Raw genomic sequence first — 20,172 nt, 5'->3', positions numbered from 1 at the left:
TGTCCCAGCTTCCTGCTCTGTCATAGAAAGCAGCCCTCTAAGGCCACCACCCCCAGGGACAGTTTCCTGATCTCCAGGAACTTCTTTAGTCAGGCATCACTTCCTTCCTCAGGCCTCACACCGATTGTGTCAGGAGGATTTTACCACGCTGTGTTGACGCTCACGGTGACCCTGCCTGTGGCCGTGGGAGGAACCCGGCAAGCGCTGCAAGGATGAGATAGGATGAGATAGCGGCACACAGCACGGAGGGCTTGCTTTGGGAACCCAGGGGCTGCGGCCGCTCCGAGGCCATTCCACACATTCATTTTCTACCTAGTCACAGTTCTGAGTGACATCAAGAGCGGCCAGCCGGCCTAGTGCTCGGACTCGAGCCAAGGCTGACGGAATTCGGATGTTCTAGAACTGTTTGGTCTTTACCGGGCACTGGATGTGCTGGTGTTAGCTGGGGTAGGAGGAGATTCATATTATACATTTATATTATATATAAGATTTTAAATTGTATTGCGGCTTTTATTCAATGACTGCTAAATGTTCAGAAATGAATTAAAGGATCAATCAAAAGCACAATTTTTACACCAAACCATTTTCTTTGTCAATTTACTTCTATCTACCTCTGCTAGCCGGAAACCGACTAGAGCAGCGGAAGCTTCATCATGTCAGGGCTCCCCGTCCCCCTGAGCGGAGTGCCGGGTGCACACCGGCTGAATGAAGGAATTTTGTGGGTGAACTACCCTGGGATTTCGAATCTGCCTGGGGCAAGACAGGACCCATTAGGAAGGTGGCTAACCTTCTCAGTTATGCCCACTGTCTCATGCTCTGTGTGGGCACCCGCTGCCCCGGTCTCCCCTGGCACTCCACTCTCCCGGCCTGCACTGCCTGGCTTCCTCTTACCCCTAAGCTAAGGCCTTCGCCAACTGAAGCCCAGGGGTGCAGTGGCCGCCACGGAGGCCATTCTAAGGCATAGAAAGCAAGCTCTTCTTATGCCCGTTTTTGTTAATTGAGGTATAATTAAATTATACACAATAAAATTCACCTTTTTAGGTGCATAGGCCTATGAGTTTGGAACCCCCACCACAATCAAAATATACAGTATTCGCATCACCCCAAAAAGTTCTCTTGTACCCCTTTGTTTTTTTTTTCAGGAACACTTCTTTTATTTATTTAATTTTTTGGGGGCCGGATTAATGCCCATTTATTTATTTATTTTTGTCTCTTATTTTTATTTCAGCATATTATAGGGGTACAAATGTTTAGGTTACATATATTGCCCTTGCCCCTCTCCCCGAGTCAGAGCTTCAAGCATGTCCATCTCCCAGACGGTGCGCATCGCACTCTTGTACCCCTTTGTAGTCAACCCCGTTCTCCAATCTCCAACTTCTAGTAACCAACCACTGATCTGAATTGCATGTCCGAAACTGTCATTCAGAACTCATTTTATTCAAACCCTTCCCCATCATCATCCAGAGTCACCAAGCTGGGACAGCCCCTTTCCCCCAATCTCCACCTGTAGGTAGCTGGGTCTCACTCTGTCACCCAGGCAGGAGTGCAGTGGTGCAATCATAGCTCACTGCAACCTCGAACTCCTGGGCTCAAGCGATCCTCCTGCCTTAGTCTCCCGAGGACTTGGGACTATAGGCACGTACCACCATACCTGGCTAATTTTTTAATTTTTGTAGAGATGGGGTCTCCCTATGTTGCCCAGGCTGGTCTCCAACTCCTGGCCTGAAGCAATACTCTTGCCTCAGGCTCTCAAAGTGCTGGGATGACATGTGTGAGTCTCCACACCCCACTGGTAGCTACTTTTAAAATATGTCTCAGATTCACCTCCACTGTCCTTATCTGCGGTGCTGTTCTAGATTGCCTCTGGCCCCAGCAGATGTGACCTATCTCCCTGGGTCTGGTTCTCTGTCCCCTAAACACTCTCCCCATTGCTGCCAGAGCTATTTTTCTAAAATACACATCAGACCACATTCTTCTTCCTATTAAAAAAAAGGAAAAACAACCCAAGAAATAAACTAAAACCCTCCATCCTATAGTGGCTCCCCAGTGCATACAGGACGCAGTCCAAATTCCTTAAGATGGCATTCCAGATCCTTAACAATTTGGCCCCGTTCTGCTCTCCCAATCCCATTTTTTGGCCTCCTTACCCCATCCAACTCTGGCCACACTGGCCCACCCCAGTAAGGGACATCATGTACTTTTGTGACTTTGAGTCGAAACTCACTCTGCTTTTTCCAGTTCAGAGGTTGAGCCCTTCATGAAGCCCTCTCGAGTCTCCTGTTCCTCTACACCCCCTTCCCCTGGTAGAACTAGCTGTTGCCTCTCCTGGGCTCGGAGGCATCCAAATGCCAACACGGCACTCCCCAGATGCTCCGTGCTGTGCAAACCTACACGTCTCACACTTCTCATCTGAAAATCCCTGTGCCTCACATGAAGAATGCAAAAAATGCTTATTGAAAACATTTTGTCCAGTATTAGATGAAATGTGTAAATATCAAGGCAAGAGTTCTGCACTCTTTGCCTACCCATCGCTTGTTTGCATAATAGAACCACATGGCTTATTACAAAAAATTGTTGCAATGTGCTCTGTTTGGGCTCAGATCAGTCTGTAATAATAATAGTAATATTGAGGAGAAAAAGGAGGAGTTAGAATTTTTTTTGTCTGAACCTAATCCACGAGCACTTCCATGACAAGAAGTCAAATTTAGGCCACTGGCATTCACCATGAGAAGGCACCATAGCTCCAATGAAGTAGTTGATGTATGAAGCCCATCACCATGGATTCTAAGTGTTTTGATAAGCTTTTATTTCTCTTCTCATTTCCTTTCCCCCATGGATAACCTGAAATAGCATAATAATCATCTAATAGCAATGCAGTCCCATTACAACAACATCAAAAATGAGAACTGGTGTGATGCACTGATTTCTAAACCAGAGTTTCCCACCTGCCGTGCTGGGGAAGAGGGCGGCAGGGGAGGCTGGGCTGGTCCTGTCCAGCAGCAGCAGTTGCCTCCACCCCGCACTGAGGTACAATGTCATCGGTCTGAGAGCCACGACGGGACGAAGGGCCAGAAGCCTGTCCTAAGTCATTCTATCACTCATGCAGCAGACTGAATTCTCCCAGCTATTCTCTTCCTCATCTTAGGACGGGAACAGTTTTGACCCTATGACTCCTGAGCACATGATCCAAAAAAAGAAAACCCAAACCACAGTGGCAGAGGTGGTTGGGTTTTTTTGCTGGATGAGCGTTTAGAAAAAGAGCAAATACTACGCTATTAATTACTCCCGAGAACATGATTGGCAAACAGTCGGCAGAGCATAATCATTTTAGGCGCCAAGACAACACAGAACCGGGAGGGTTTTTGGAGAATGTTACTCACTCACCGTTCCGACCAAAGGGTAAATGAACCCAGCACCTATGCTGGCCCGGACATCGCTGATAGGTAAGATGAAATCCTTCGGCACACCCTTCTTATCAGGTTGGTGAGACAGAGAGAGGTGGGTCTTTGCCATGCAGATGGGCAAATTTCCAAAACCCTGTAAGAAAAGAAAGGAAATGTGTTCACTGCCATAGATGTCAGTCTCCTGTGCTTGTTTAATTTGCACCGTGTACAGTCTCTGCAGCAACAGTACGTTGGCTCAGATCCAGGAACACACAGTAGCTGCCCATTACTACTTGTTCATTAAACAAGAAGTTGAGGATAAAACTCATCTCCATGTGATCATTACTGAGCAGGTTGAGGATGACTGTTGTTTATTTTGGCGGTTCTCTTCAGATAAGGCAGCATTACGAGCACGTTTGGGCAAAGCACGGCTATTTTTCGGCAAAGTGGCTATAGAAACTACTTTCCAAGGCTATTAATATCCAGGACCTAGCAAGGTAGTCTGGAGAAAGGCTCCGGAATGAGGCTTTTAGTCGTGTTGTTCACTCATTCTTGGAATCTGTCAGGAAGTAAAGGGCCCTTTTGTGCTGGTGTATGAATCATGCCTATTTGATCTGCGATTACATTATAGGAACTACGATGAGGTCACTATTTAAGCCTCTTATTTTTAAGGACCAAAGTCTAGGCCTGACCCAGAGTTAAAAAGGTGAAAGGGCAGGGAGTCACATGTGGTGTCTCACAAAAAGGACAGTGTCTTAGAAGCCTGGATCTGATTAAATGGCACATAGTGTTCCTTTAGAGACTTTGTTAATTAATTGCAACCACATACTTGACACTTAACTTTTAAGGAATATTCCCTTGGTAGACAGACATAAAGGGGATGCAATCTCCAGAGGTAACCCACATAGGATTTCTTATGATTCAGCCTCAAACTATTCGGAAGATTTTAGAGTCTTATTAATTGGGGGCTGGGGGTGGGGGGGGGTGTTGGAGCCATTCTCTTTTGGAAACCTCTGCTCTTATAGTCTGATAAGAATTTTGCTGAGAGACAATCACAACTGCCCTACAGAAATGGTGCCAGAATTTTGGATATCAAAAATCAGTCAAATATTAAAATAACTTCTATGAACTGATATAGGTTTGCCAACTAAAAAATTGTGCCAGTAGGGATAGTAAAAAAAAAAAAAAAAGCAACCAATGTGCCACATACCATCACCCCATTATGTTATAAAAGAAAGCACATTTTAAAACTAAAAAAAGATTTAATGTTAGAATTAATAATAGTCCTAAATAGCTTTACTAAAAACTCATGAAAAAGACCAAACCAACCTCATGACAATGACCTTGTTTTACTCAGTTCATTGCACACGAATGAAAAAATCTCACAATGCCAGTGGGAATCCTTTTGTGGCAGATAAGCCAAGAGCATACATGGAAAATTCTAAGAAAAACTGCATTGCTGACTATCTTACTAAACCTGGGGGAATACCCTGGTTAGCAATGGTAGTACTTAGTAATATATTAAACAGGATTTACAAATAGGATTAAGGAATTGAAGAATTAAGAAAAAGGAGATCCGTGCTATCCATAATGAAGCTCTCTTGCCAGCAAGCGCCTTTCTTTTCTTTTTCTTTCTTGTTGGAGACAGGGTCTTCACTCTGTCACCCAGGCTGGAGTGCAGTGATGTAATCATAGCTCACAGTAGCCTCAAATTCCTGGGCTCAAGTGATCCTCCTGCCTCAGCCTCCTAAGTAGCTGAGACTGCAGGCGCACAGTGTGACATGTGGCAAATTAACAAAAAAATTTTTTTTTGTAGAGATGGGGTCTCACTTTGCCATCCAAGCTGGTCTTGAACTTGAGTGCTGGGATTACAAGGGTGAGCCACCCCGCCCGGCCTTCCAGCAAGCTCTTAAAGCACTCTGACTTCTATCTTATGCAAAACTGGACGGGGCACTCAGCATACAGTCCTTTTGGTCAGGGTGGCTGAACACCCTGCAATGGAGTCAACGGATTATGACCATTATAGGACTTGGTGACTTTGCTGCTGGAGCACAGCCATCCTCACAGCTGCCTGCCAGTTTGTCCTTGTCATTGCCTAGAGGTAGATGATGATGGAGCCTTCAACCTCAGAGGACGATCTTGGCAACAAGCCAACGAACCACCATCTTCATACACTATGCTCCTGTTTGCCTAACCTGGCAATATGCTGACATTTTTAAGGTAGTAAGAGGCCTGCTCTTTAACAAAGAGGAAGCACTACAAATCACCTAACCTGAAGCCACAGGTGCACATCAAAGGACACTTTCGGTTTCTGGCTGAGTGGGAGGGAATCAAGATCACACATCGCACGCAAACATGGACACATCCTATGTCAGACACATCACAGAAGTCAATGATGCACGTATCAGAGGACATGTGCCCTCACCATGTGTTCTCAATATAGTGGACACTCTCTACCCAAGGAAACACCTTCAACCATAATTAACTATGAAGTAGACTAAGCAAAGTTTGGCTGGTCAGACATATACCACAAGTCCTCAAGTCAAGGTGAGTATTTCAAGAGGCAAAGGTGGATTTTTTCCCTAAAAGTACAACTTTTACCTGTTCAGTATAACGATCTATTTTGGATTGTGCCATAGGAGATAGTTCGATATCTTTGGCTCCATAGACAGCCTGGGCAATGGTTCTTATCTTTTCCACAATGGGAAGCTGGAGAAACAGAAAAGATAACAAAATTGTTAACTTTAATATGGTTAAGGAATTAAGGGAAAGCTTAGTGAGATTTTACTGAGATTTTCTGTAATTACTTAAAATTCCCTATGAGAGCACCTCCTCAGCAACTGCAGCATTTGTAGCAAACCCTCTTTTCCCTATCATTCTTAAAGCACTGAAATTTTCAAATCAGATGTCAATTAGCAAATAAGAAGCCTTAGATGTTCAGCTAATTTAGAGGCTGCTTATCTAGTTATAACCATTTTTACCCATTGCAACATTTTAAAAAATGTAGTTTATACTATGCTTTTTAATGATCATGTACATTAGAACAGAAGTCTCCTAACTAAATCGTTAGTTTTAGCTGATTTTTAAGTGGATTTGAATAGTAGTTCATAGCACTGCTAAAGAAAAGATAGCAATACTAAAGAATGAGCATATTTTTTTGTGAGCAGGAATGGGTTGAGATTTTAATATAAATGCTGATGTGATCAAACACATTATTGGAAAATTAGAAGTTGACCTTACTGTCACTTTAACAAATTATGAGAAATCACGTTGCCTGGGAAAAATGCGAGAAGACTAGAAATGGCCAAATAAATGTGAGTGGGGAGATGATTTCCGTAATGCTGTATGGAAATCCTGCATGCAGATTGCTGGCCACATACAGAAAGTGACCTTAAGAAACAAGAATGGTTCATTAGGAAAGGAATATTCCACAGATACAGTGATTCTTAATTGAAGCAAAGCATTTGACAACATTGTTCATAATCTTACCATGGGTAGAAAAGACATAGGCATGATGCAGTTAGAGGATTTACTGTTTGGTGAACAATTGCTGAATCAAGTGCTAATGAAATGATGTCAACCAAGGGGCAGAAGTCTCTTGGGCCCGCCTCAAGGACTTTGCTTGGCAATGGCAAATGGCATTTGTATGAATTACTGTTGATACAGGAGAGTTATCCAACAAGAGAAAATAAAAACTAGTACTCTCCACCCTTCCAACCCTGACAGACCCCAAAACTGCTTTAAAACATGTTTTTCATTACTATAGTTTTTATTACTGTAGAGTTATTCTGGGGTCTGGAACTTAAATATTGGACAATTTAACAAATAAAAAAGAATAAAGGTACAAGCCATTATACCCTTTCATTGAAGGGCATAAAAAAGGTCTGAATCAATAGAGAAAAATACTACTTTGTTCATGGATGAGGAGACTCAATACTGTATAGACGTCAGTTCTCTTAAACCTATCCCATTAGTTCCATGCAATTCCAATAAAATTCCCAAGATCACTTTTGCATACTTGGCCAACTAGTTCTAAAACATGAAGAGTAATGGCATAAACAGGTAAGATAACTTAAAAAATAAACAAAGAAAAAGGACTTCTCTACTAGGTATCAATCACACCATGAAACTATGCTAATTAATTCCAAGGGTACTAGCACGGGAATAGACAAATTAATCAATGGAACAGATGAAAGAACCCAGAAAGACACCTCAACAGGTGTAGGACAGTATATCATGGAAATGACACCAATCAACCGAGAAAGGGCTGACTACCCAACTGACTTTTGGATGGAGAGAAATAAAATTAGGTTCCTACCACATGCCAAATCCCCAAATAAATCCAATATGGAACAAACGCCTAAACTTGACAAATAAAACTATAAGTATTAGTAGAAAACAGTGGGAATTCTACCATCCTGCAGTAGGGAAGGATTTCTTAAACGTGACAACAACAGAATAAGCCTTAAAGGAAATGATTTATAGACTTGACTATATCAAAATTTAAATTTTTTTTAAAAAGCCATCATTACTTAATAATGGGCAAAAGGAGTGACTAGTAACCATATGAAAAATTGCTCAATCTCATTTGTAATAAAAAATGCAAAGTAAAATGACGAAAACCAAATTCATACTCATTAAATCAGCAAAACTGTAAAGCAGATATTATAATATCAGCTGTAGGTGAAGATGTGAGGAAATGTGTTCTTGCCTTGGTTGAGATGCTAACCTACCAAGAAAGACAACTTTCTAACTGATCTCTTTGCTTCTAGCACCCTCTACCACAAGGCTAACATTCCTGGCATATAACTAAGCAAGAAAAATTCCCCCATCCTCAGCTCCCCACGGTCTAAGGAAGAGCAACATCTAGTTCTAATATTTCAGCATCTGCACAATATGTCCTCTGAAGCATAAGTAGATAAATCCCTGTATCTTCAAATTTCTCCCCATCTTCTTGTGCCTGGGCCCTGCACATAAAGCCTCTTTCCCTATAATCTTCAAAGACCAACCTCGGTTAAAACTCTCTAGGCTCTCCAGGATGGATCCCCAAGGCCACCTCCTATGGATCCTTCTCAAGCAGCTGTGAGCACTCTTCTTTGATGTGCAGATGCCCTTGGGGCCTCTCACCTGCTGCTTCAGAGGACAGAGGTTCAAGCCAGTGGCTGCTAGAGAAGCTCATGGTATTTTGGGGAGTGCTGATGGAGCTCCAGTAGTTGACAGTCCCACGACACTCAGCAGGACCAAACTCTAACACTGAACTCTGCTGGGGGAAAGGGGCCTTTTGTAAACAATGTCGTATGACAAATTGAAGAATCTCCTACTCTAGAAGGGACAAGTCTGGAAAGAAATGATCTTTATTTGCAGGAAACCAGAATGTGAACCAAGGGACAAAAGTTAGGAGGAAGTAATTTTTAGTCCAATGATTAAGGAAGAACTATAATAAACAAAGCTCTCTCACTAAGCAGTGACCTGTCCACTCCAGGAGGGTTCAGTATAAGCTGAACATGGTGCCGAGAATGCTGTAGAAAGAGTTCCTGCTCAAGTGCAAAAAGCTGAGGCTGGGCTAGAGAGAGAACCTTCATGGTAACTTCTAATATAAAAGATTCAATGTTCAAATCAGCTGCAAAATAAAGCATGGCTTATAAACTCTTTGGGGTCAAGGACCATCTCTTGTTTACCTAGAGGTGGGATATAATACAGCCCCTGGCATATATACTAGGCCCTCAATGTAGATAGAGTTGAACAGATGAATGACTATTTCTAAATTTCCTGTTGGCTAAGCATGGGTTCCATACTGCCGATAATAGGGAGAGAGGACTTTTTCCATGAATCTTAGATCTCATCCATCAGCATATGTTGCTGGACACTGAAGTGCTTGATATTGACACTATCCTGAAGCCCACATGAGCTCCTCTGCTGGTCAATAAATGCTTTGCAAGGAGCAGCTTTTTTTTTTTTTTTTGAGACAGTCTTGCTCTGTTGCCCTGCTAGAGTACAGTGGCATTATCATAGCTCACTGCTACCTCAAACTCCTGGGCTCAAGGATCCTCCTGCCTCAGCCTCCCAAGTAGCTGGGGCTACAGACACATATCACCACATCCGGCTGATTATTTTTCTATTTTTAATAGAGGTGGGGTCTTGCTATTCCTCAGGCTGGTCTTGAAATCCTGAGCTCAAGCAATGCTTCAGGCTTGGCCTTCCAGAGTGCTAGGATTACAGGAGTGAGCCACCGTGCCCGGCTGGAGCAACTTTTTAAGAAATATTAATAAAAGTTAGTAAGGCACTAGAAGATGTTTCTAGCAGGAAGGGAGCCACACGGCAAGTGCAAGGACCATGCTTTGTCAGGGTGAGTCAGCTCCCAGGATATCTGTTCCCTAAGCAGTGTTAACAGTGGTTCCTGGGAACCAGGCAATGTCCTTGTTACACCCAGTCTCTGCTCTGTGCCTCCCCCAGCTCAGTCACTCCCCACATGGGCTTTGCACAAAGAAGGCTGGCGGCTGTGTCAGGCAGGAGGGCTAAGAGAGAACACGAACCCTGCTGATGGTTAAATCATGCAGCTGCTCTGACGATGTTTCCTCCCTCCTAGGAGGATGTGAATTACTCCATTTGTATCATCGAATTGCACAAATTGAAGCAGTGTAAAGCAAGCCAATGTAACGCTGCACTATACAAACCTCGAGTAACATTATTACAGAGTGAGGTGGTAGGGTGAATGAAAGAACTATGTTTTCTCTGGAAGCACCACAAAACAACAAGATACTACTACCCATAAGATATTTAAAGAACAGAATGTATTTTATACTGAACTCTAGATCATGATTCTAAAATAAAGAGTGACTGTGATTTTTCTATTAAGATAATAATTAAGGAAAAACTCACAGGGGAGCAAATAATAGCAAACGAATGACTAGTGAAGGAATGTGTGAGTAGGTATTTGATTTATTACTTTGAAACATGAATGTATTTTATTTCAAGAACTATATATGTCAATTTTTAAAAATTTTAATTGTGGTAAAGTACATATAACATATAATTTACCATCTACCCATTTTCTAACTACAGTTCAGTAGTGTTTAGTACATTCACATTGTTGCACAACCAACCTCCAGGACGTCTCCTCTAGCAAAACCAAAACTCTCCACTCCCCCAGCCCCTAGGCCCTGACAATTACCATTCTACTTTCTGTCTTTATGAATGTGACTACCCAGCTTAGCCACTGCTGGAGAAGATGAAGGTGCCTCCCAATGGCTTCAACAGGTACAATACTGGCTCCTGGGACATGAAGAGAATGTACCATCTGAGCTGGAGTCCTGTGGCCACATGCTTCAGCTCACATAGCTAGGAAGCCCACGGCCAACGTCTTCTCAGGACTCCTGATATAATTTTTCTTTTTCATTTACATGTACAAGTAAAGAAATAAAAACATCTCAGCTAACACATCTTTTAGATTTGGTGTAAAAACTAAGGACCACTCTGATAAGGTATTTTCCATTGCACGCCATCTATTTATATTGCATCAGTAGGCAAGAACTTCCTGTTGTTTCTCTGCTCAATTTGGGGGGAAAGTGTAATCTTCAAAGAAAAAAATAAAAGGCACGCTTAGTCCAGTGATCTTGATCTGAACTTAATATTCACTTGTACTTCACTGTAGTAAATGATAGCTTTTATAAAACAAACAAAACGGCAAAATAAATTATGAGTGTTTATGCATTAATCATTGCTGGCTCTTCCCTGGCCCTGTAAATATTGACTAATCTATTTATTCACCATATCTTTCATCCTGATAGTCCTGGGGCATAGGAGAGTGGCTTGCACACAGTGGGCATCCCATAAGCATTTGCCGAATGAACAAATAACCCTCTAGGGCAAGTACTTGAAAGATGCCAGGGCATCGTACATAGAGCTTCAGGGACTTTGTGCGCAAAGAATTGATGGACTGGGGATAATGAGAGACAATAAGCAAGCATGACAGAATAGAGTGTGCGACCAAGGCTCTGCACAAATATTACCATTTAAGTTGGGAGACTGCAGATTGCAGGGGGAGGCATAACAATCGGCAAAAGCTGGCAAGACATAAAAAGGAACTTGAATAGTGCCTTTAAAGGAAGGATAGGAAAGATCTCAACAAGCAAAGGAGAGAAAGAGTATTCCACGTGAACACAAAGGCACAAGCAAGGTGCAAATGGTGGCAAATACAGGGCTTATTGGGGAAATAGTGAACATTCTGTTTATATTATGCATAATTCCTTAACATATTAACAAGTTACTTCACGAAGCCTGGAGTCCACACTAGTACCTTTGGTCACTTTTTAACTAACCCTATGTTAACTTTTCATATTCGCCAAGAATATAACTCTACACATATTCTGCATTAATTCCCTCCCAAACTTCTGAAATACATATTTAGGAAACAAAAATACTCTAGACTAGAGCTGTCCACTGGCACTTTCTGCCATGATGGAAATGCTCAATAGCTACGGCTTCCAGTCCAGTAGCCACCAGTTTTGTGTGGCCATTAAAGCATTTGAAATGTGACTACTGCAACCGAGGTACTGTATTCTCAATTTTGTGTTACTTAACTTAAATTTAAATAGCCATATGGGATCTTGGGCAGTGTGGCTCTAGAAAATAACTATGACCCATTATTATATTGCTGTTATCTTGCATACGGTAGGCATACCATCACCACTAGCTGGGTGGCATGAAGGTACGTTGGAGGATGCGGTGGTCTTCGTGCTTTATTAAGTGCTTTGTGTAGATGTGGCGCTCCAGGTTCATAGACATCACTCAAAGTTAGATAGTATATCCTTCTTGAAAAGGTTCTCGAAATGCCCACTGGAATTACGAAACTACTTAAGACATGCTTTTTGGTGGAATAAAAGTGATCTATAAGTTCCAGAAAAGCAGTTATTTAAATTTTTAAATAGTTCTTTGGTGATAAAAATGGACAAAATAAAGTGAAATGAACAAAAGTTTAAAAACGAAGCTGCTGGAAATAAAATAAAGACTTGTGAAGGCTTTATAATGTAGTGACATCTCATCTCACTTGGAGATCAGATTCTAAAGTCAGCAGCCCTGAAAATCGTTTAGAAGACCCGCAAAAACACTACATACTACTCCACCATCAATACCCCCCTATCTCTCAATAAGCCCACGCCGTGGCTGAAGTGTTGGAACACGTTTCTCTTTCTTTAGTCCTGCACCAGATGAAGTCGTTGGTGTGCATCGGGGCCACACTGAATGAAAAACACATTGTTCTTTTGTTTCACCAAGGCCAAACAGCTGAATTCATGTGAGTTAAATGTTCCTATGCTGTGCTTCTGGCAAAACGTATTCCAATGCCCGTAAAATACATAAAGAAAAGGATCAATTAATAAACTTGCCAGTTGAATAGAAATCTCTGGACACACAGTAATTATTTTAATTTGTATTTTGTATTTTAAATGAAGCATAAGTTTTAAATGATCTATGAGTACAGTTTGGGAAATAGTCCTTCCTGTACTTCAAATACAAGTACAACATGAAACTCCCGATATTAATTTATATTGACCATTGTATACAAGGTGCAAGCGTTAAAAACACACCACCTGACTGGGCGTGGTGGCTCACGCCTGTAATCCTAGCACTCTGGGAGGCTGAGGTGGGAGGATCGCTTGAGGTCAGGAGTTCGAGACCAGCCTGAGCAAGAGCGAGACCCTGTCTCTACTAAAAATAGGAAGAAATGATTTGGACAGCTAAAAATAATATAGAAAAAAATTAGCCGGGCATGGTGGCACATGCCTGTAGTCCCAGCTACTTGTGAGGCTGAAACAGAAGGATTGCTTAAGCCCAGGAGTTTGAGGTTGCTGTGAGCTAGGCTGATGCCACGGCACTCTAACCCGGCAACAGAACGAGACTCTGTCTCAAAAAAAAAAAAAAAAGACCACACCACCTGGAGCCACGGGAGCAGCTCTGCCATTGTTCCTGAGAACAACAAGCCCTTGTATGTTTGACACAAAGCATGTCCTTGGCTGGAAACCAACACTTCTGAGCTACCAAAGGTGTACGTGCGGACTTCCATGAGCCTGTCCACGGAGCACCAGTCCCTGCTGGCTCCCTGGCCCTGAGCAACTAGTTAACTCTGCAGATTCCCAGAGGAATCGGATTCTCCTGAGGCAAATGTGTTGTACAGTGGAGGTAACTGGGAAGTGAAAAAAAGGCTCACTGCCAGAAAATCTGCATTGGTCCACATGAAATGATGACAATAAGGAATTCACAGGGTGATCTTTTATTACTCCCAAATAGTACATTACAGCAATGCCAAAGGAAGGGCATATGTAGAAATAGATGATTTTAAAGATCTTGTTTCACCCAAAAGATGGGGAGGGGCTGACAGTGGCCCGAGCTCTCTGCTGGGCTCACTGACACTCACGCAGGATCTGCTCGTTCCTCTGTCACAAACCTGACTTAGGGACCTCAGTGTGGTATAGGAGCCATATGAACGAATGCAGGCGCAGTTGTGGTTCTATTCTCACAGGCAGGGAGCCCTGGTCCTTTACGAGTGGTCCTTTTTCTTGACTGGACGACAGAAGCCACATATTGCCCATCGAAATCTACTGAAGACATGCTTCCAAAGAAAAAACCTTCTAAGACTAAAAGTGCCATTGAACAGCAAACTACTTACATGAAAGGAAAAAGAGATCATTTTCTGAGAAAATGTTATTGCTCAAAACAAATCCCCCAGCCTCTGAGAGACTGGAGCGTCAGGAAGCCTGTGCTGTTTGACCATGTTTTCTCCCCAGTCCTAAGGTTGTAGTTTTCTCTCTTAAAGTGGTCTATTATACGTGGTATCTTTAATGTTTACACCGGAGATAATATTTAATGTTCCTTAAGTGCTTGCTTTTAGGTTGAGAAAATGGAAACACTCTCTATTACAATGGTCTCATCCCATCTAAACTGAAGTCGGAAAGCCTGTGGGGGGATGGAGTGGACAGCTGAAGGCAGCTGGCCAACATGTGGTGTGACTTAGATAGTTCACCATTTTATATTATCTCGTAATTTTAGATGAAATAATGCATTTCTGGAAACTTCCATCATAATGACATTCCATTTTTCATGCTAGAAGAAAGCATTTCAATGAAATTATAGGGATCCTTGTGACACGTACAAAGCATGGGGCACGCTTTGCCAGAATCACACAGGATGCTGTGAGAAAGCTGGGCTGGTACTACCAATAGGTACAGATCTCTTGAGACTATCGAACACAGACGAATGAGGCACCAGGTACGCTGGGGAGGAATGTTACAAACTGCAGCCAAGAAAAGACTCCACAGAGAACCTAGCAGCCAGTGTCAGAGAAGAATCTAGATTTGACACAGATCTGAGGTGTGTTTGTGGAAGCAGCAGGGCATCTGGGGGTTCAGAGCTGAATCACAGGAGAGGAGGCTGGGGGAGAAGAGGCTTATGAGGGGCTCGTTGAAGCAGTTCAGGTTGGATGATGAAAGCTCTTTAAAGGCAGCTCAATCATAAATAAGACGGCAGAACATTAAAGAGTATGGGGAGAGAAACAGATTTAAGAATGAGATTCTTAACGGACTGGAAAATGTAAGGGGCAGCTTTCCACAGCACACGCCACACATTCCCATGCACGGGGAGAAGAAAGGCGAGCGAGGACGGGCCTGGTGGCCCAGCACATGCGGCGGGGGATGGCGGGGTGGGGGTGGGGGTTATAGGGGTCCTGAAGACGGGAGGAAAGTGCCTGGGGAGGCAAAGGCCCCAAAGGGGAGACAATCCTCTAGGGACAAGAACAAAACAAAGAGACACCCTTTCTCCTTAGATTGCATTTTTTCAATTACTGTGAAATACAAAAGATGTACAGAAAAGATGTGCATAAATATTTAAAATTTTAAAACTCTTAAACTCTATACATACAGTGTGAATGTACTTAATGCCACAGAACTGAACATTTAAAAATGGTTAAGGAGGAAATTTTATGTTATATATATTTTTACCACAATATAAAAAAACCCCACTATATACACATAGATACAAATATATACATATGCATATTTATTTATTTGTTTAATTTTTGAGGCTCTGGTTGCAAATGTCCTAAGTCCAATTAAAGGGGGATTCTCAAAACCCCACCAATAACTGGCATGTGTTCAAGTTTGAACATTTAAGAAATAAGAGGCCAGGCGTGGCACTGTGATCCTAGCAGCCCTAGCCGAGGCGGGAGCCCGGGAGTTTGAGGTTGCAGTGACCTATGGTGACGCCACTGCATTCTAGCTGGGGTGACAGAGTGAGACCCTGTCTCAAAAATAAATAAATAAATAAAAAAGAAAGAAAAATAAATAAAAAAAGAAGAAATATGAAAAAATTTCTCCATAACCCACCAGATAACATCAATGACAAACACACCCTCTTTTACAAAAGCCCAGCAGGGGGGAGGCGCTCCTAACCACACGGACGGTGCAAGTGTAAGTTCAGAAACCAGCGTGGCCGCTGGTGGCCCTGGGCTGAGACCTCGTGGTGTGTTGTGGTCTTGCTTCGTCCAGCCCCCACTGTGATCAAGAGAACGGCTTCACGCAAGGAACAGGAAAGATCTTTTAATAAAAACAAACACTATTCTGTCTTGCTGTCAAGGTTACACCTCAAAATGTTTGTAAGGTTAGAGGAAGGATATAGAGACGGTTTTTTTTTTTTTGAGACAGAGTCTCACTCTGTTGCCCAGGCTAGAGTGAGTGCCGTGGCGTCAGCCTAGCTCACAGCAACCTCAAACTCCTGGGCTTAAGCGATCCTCCTGCCTCAGCCTCCCAAGTAGCTGGGACTACAGGCATGCGCCACCATGCCCGGCTAATTTTTTCTATATATATTTTTTTAGTTGGCCAGATAATTTCTTTCTATTTTTAGTAGAGATGGGGTCTCACTCTTGCTCAGACTGGTCTCGAACTCCTGACCTCGAGCGATCCACCCGCCTCGGCCTCCCAGAGTGCTAGGATTACAGGCGTGAGCCACCGCGCCCGGCCTAGAGACGGTTTTTAACCTTAACTCCTGATTCAACAAACAATACTCACACTGACTTTCAAGCGCACTTTCGGTGCCATACCTACCTCTTTGCAAAGTGACCGACTTTCTGTGATATCACTAAGGGCTCCCACTTCTCACTGCGAAGGAAAAATGTCAAATGACTTGTTTTAACTGAGTGGTGCCTTTCTTTCCTGGTGCACTAGGAGCCCTGGCTTCTAATTCCTAATTTTAACCCACGTGAAAAAGAAACCAACCCTAGAGTTTGACAGAGTGACCCTGACTTACTAGAGAATGTTGAGGGTGACATCAGGAGGCCTACTTTCTTTCTGCAGAGAGCACGACCGCAGAAGAGCTGGCAGCGCCTGGCGCTTCCTAGGGTCCAGATTCTACTCCAAGGCATTTCATTTTGTCCCTGCTGCAGTTCAGGGAAGTTGGTGTCCATGTCAGACGCCACTACGCAGATGAGGAAGCGCAGGCTCAGAGAGATTAGCTAGTTCGCCCACGTTTATATCCAACCCAGGAGGACTAGTCAGGATTTGAACTACATTCTGCATGGCCCCAAAGCTTTAGCCTTTTAATGACGTGTAATATGTCCGTCTCCTATCAAGTGTCCATTTGCTATGAAGCAAGTCTGTCACCGTCCTGTCCATAACACAGAGCTGAGCCCATGCAGCAGATGGGACTTGCTGAGGCCTGAAAGAGTGTGTGGAAGAGGCATTTCTCAGCTGACCAGGTGTACACACAGAGCAGCTCTTCTTTCAGCTATACTGTCTCCCTGTGCGCTTGCAGATAAGGGGACATTGCACTAGTCAACTGTACAGATAGAATTTGGAACAATCACACCACTACATCTTATTTCGTATTTTTGAATTATTATTCTGAATCAATTAGCCGCTGCCTCTGGTTCCATAATCAGAAGTTGATTAGTATTTAATTAGAAGCTACTCTGGTAAAAAGATGTAAAATTGTTCTCTAGATGCCAGTGGCTGTGAATTAACTCAGTTTCTTATAAAGTTCAGCAGAGACTCCCAGGTCAGAGATGAAACTCGCTTCTTGCCTGAAATATGGGCTTGTCCGGCTTCATGGCATGTGAGGCAGGTGCTTCCACGTCTCTCTAGCTGTCCCCCTTTCCTGTGGGGTCCTGAGACCATTTCTACTTCTCACACAAAAGCAGTCATGCCCTGGGCTCCAACACTATGTCTCGTTCCCCTAAATGATCTCAGGTGTCTTTCTTCCATAACACAAGACTGGGGTAGGGGGAGAGCAGCAAATAAGATGCCATCAAGCTCATACTGAATCCATTTTTGGGGAGTTAACAAACGGCACGTGGAAATAAAGTTTGTACCGAAAAGCAAAGGGAGGAGAGTAACTTATCCCCAAACATTTCTAACTTCTTTTTCCTATAGAGCAATCCCACAACTATCTAGCTGTCCAGCACCAAAAGGTTAATAGTGGGTGGGGGAGGAGGGAAGGGAAAAAAGGGCTTCCAGAAAACCATTACTTAATCCATAAACTTTACCAGCCCCGAATAATGCAAGAAATCAGGGGAGAAAAAAGTTTGTGCTCTCTTACTGACTGCATCAACAAACTCAGATTTTTATATGGTCACAAGACAAGATTGTACATGGTCTTACACTATCTAATCTTCTTGCCAGTGTGAGGAACACAGCTATGAGGGAGACAGGACAAAGGGAGCCAGAGGCAGCTACAGCTCTTTTCATAAACTGTCATGTTGCAATAGGCTGAGATGCTGATTATCTAACAAAAATTATGCAGCTCAAATTGAATTTCTGTGTCCTAAGAAAAGGGAGAAGTGTGTTGGCAAAGGAAGCAAAAATCCTGGCCTTGAGGCTGCTTATTAAATATAAGACTGCAGACCACATTATTATAAATTTTTTCCCTTTCACAGGAGAGCAGACATTTTAGTAGTATTATCTCCACGAAGAACGGGAATTCAGAAAAAAAAATAATTAAAACATCAGTGGAGAGGAAAAGGGTTCATCTTAGGGTTAGTGCATGTCTGAGACAGTGTAACTCAGAAACATTTCTTTTGTTTGCTGACCTTCCTTTCACCAGGGATATTTTCCATGAAAAGAGACACTTTGTGAAATCATTAAAAAACTGCCTTTGCCACTTAGAGTGGGGTGGTCTGTGATCAGACAGCAAGATGGTCCGAGGCACTTACAGGACATGGAGGGTGAGTTTCCTGACAGTGGTTTGTGTAGAACAGCCACGGGCTGTGCCACACATTACAGATACCCTGGCAAGCCTTACGCGGGACCAAGGAACAGGTCAGGGTCACCTTGGCCACCCGCCATCTGAGTTGGCTTCAAGCCCTCTGACTTGCCCACGGCAGGGCTACATCTATGTTACGGTTACCATTTCAACACCGGAGAACTCACAGCTTCCAATTAGCACATTTTTCTTTATGCTGACTCCAAATCCTCCCCCCAGTTGATCACGACCACCTCTGTCAGCCAGAATATTTCAGTCCCTCGTTCATAAAACTACCCTTCAGCACGACAAACCTTTTGTGAGCTAGCCATCCCAGTTCATTCCTTACGTCCTTCCACAAACACTAAATGAATGCCACCAATATCCCTCATTTGGCATGGATTCTGTGCCTGTCCCTGTCTCTGTCACCCTACCTCTTCAGGCAGTCACTTAGTCACTGCCTCCTTTAGCTGTGTGCCCCCAACACTTTTGAGCACAGCACTGAGCTCTGAAGCGCAGGGCAGCAAGACGGCCTCAACCGTTCCAGGCCTTCCTTCCCCCAGCTCTGCCTCTTTACAGCTGTGGGACACTGGGCAGGTTACTTAATCCCTCTGTGCTTTAGTCTGCTTATCTGCAAAGTGGGAGGAAATCACCAGTTCCTACCCAGCAGGGATGTCGGGACTAAGGAAGTGAACAGGTGCAAAGTGCCCGTACACCTGGCACCCCAAAACCTCCTCAGGTGGGAGCCTACATAACACGTCAGCCTTGTGCTCTTGCTGCCGTGCCTCTAGGCTTCCCGAAAATGCTGCTAAGCTCTCTCACTTACTTTTTTCCTTCTTCACTTGTGCTACTGACTTATGTCATTTGAATAAGAAAGAGGAGCGATGCTCCTGTCTGTGACACCTGAGACAGGATGGAGGAATGGGAGAAGCCGCTGTCAGCGTGAAGGCTGAGCTCTCCGGCCACCACAGACTCCCTGTGAGGACAAGTCCGTCAGCCACCACTGGAGCCACAGGGTTCAGAACGGAGGTGACAAGAGGATGCCAGGATAAACCGAGGAGGACAGTGAAACTCAGATTTTCTGTCTAGATGTGTTTAAAAATATACTACATAAGGTAGCAATCCGCTTCTGGGTATATGTCCAAAAGAATCGAAAATGTGGTCTTGAAGAGATGTTTGTACCTATGTTACGAACACGCACGTTCACAGTAGCCAAGAGGCAGAAGCAACCAAGTGTCTGTCAGCACATGAACAGATGAACAAAAGGTGGTGTATCCATACAATGGAATATTATTCAGCCTTAAAAAGGAAGGAAATTCTGACACATGCTACAACATTGGTGAATATTATGCTAAGTGAAATGAGCCAGTCACAAAAAGACTAATACTGTATGATTCCATGTGGATGAGACACAAAGATTCATAAAACTCATAGAAACAGAAAGTGGAACGGTGGCTGCTGTCAGGAGAAAGGAATGGGAAGTTGTTTTTCGATAGGTACACTTTCAGTGTTGCAAGATGCAAAGGGTTTTGGAGATTGGTTGTATAATAATGTGAATCGATTACTA

The 20,172-nt window shown here is 43.3% G+C and overlaps 1 protein-coding gene across 1 annotated transcript in view; it reads right to left on the bottom strand.

The window, feature by feature from the left end:
* The window catches only part of MTHFD1L (methylenetetrahydrofolate dehydrogenase (NADP+ dependent) 1 like), a 186,577-nt gene that overhangs the window by 45,794 nt on the left and 120,611 nt on the right, over window positions 1-20,172 (bottom strand). The window contains exons 25-26 of the mRNA XM_045544570.1: window positions 5,985-6,092; window positions 3,385-3,537 (exon numbers count right to left, since the gene is read on the bottom strand). Coding sequence (XP_045400526.1) covers window positions 3,385-3,537; window positions 5,985-6,092 — 261 coding nt within the window. The remainder of the gene's footprint in view (window positions 1-3,384; window positions 3,538-5,984; window positions 6,093-20,172) is intronic.

Source organism: Lemur catta, chromosome 2 (assembly GCF_020740605.2).
Source record: "Lemur catta isolate mLemCat1 chromosome 2, mLemCat1.pri, whole genome shotgun sequence".
NCBI lineage: Eukaryota > Metazoa > Chordata > Mammalia > Primates > Lemuridae > Lemur > Lemur catta.
This window is presented reverse-complemented; position numbering and strand designations above follow the sequence as displayed.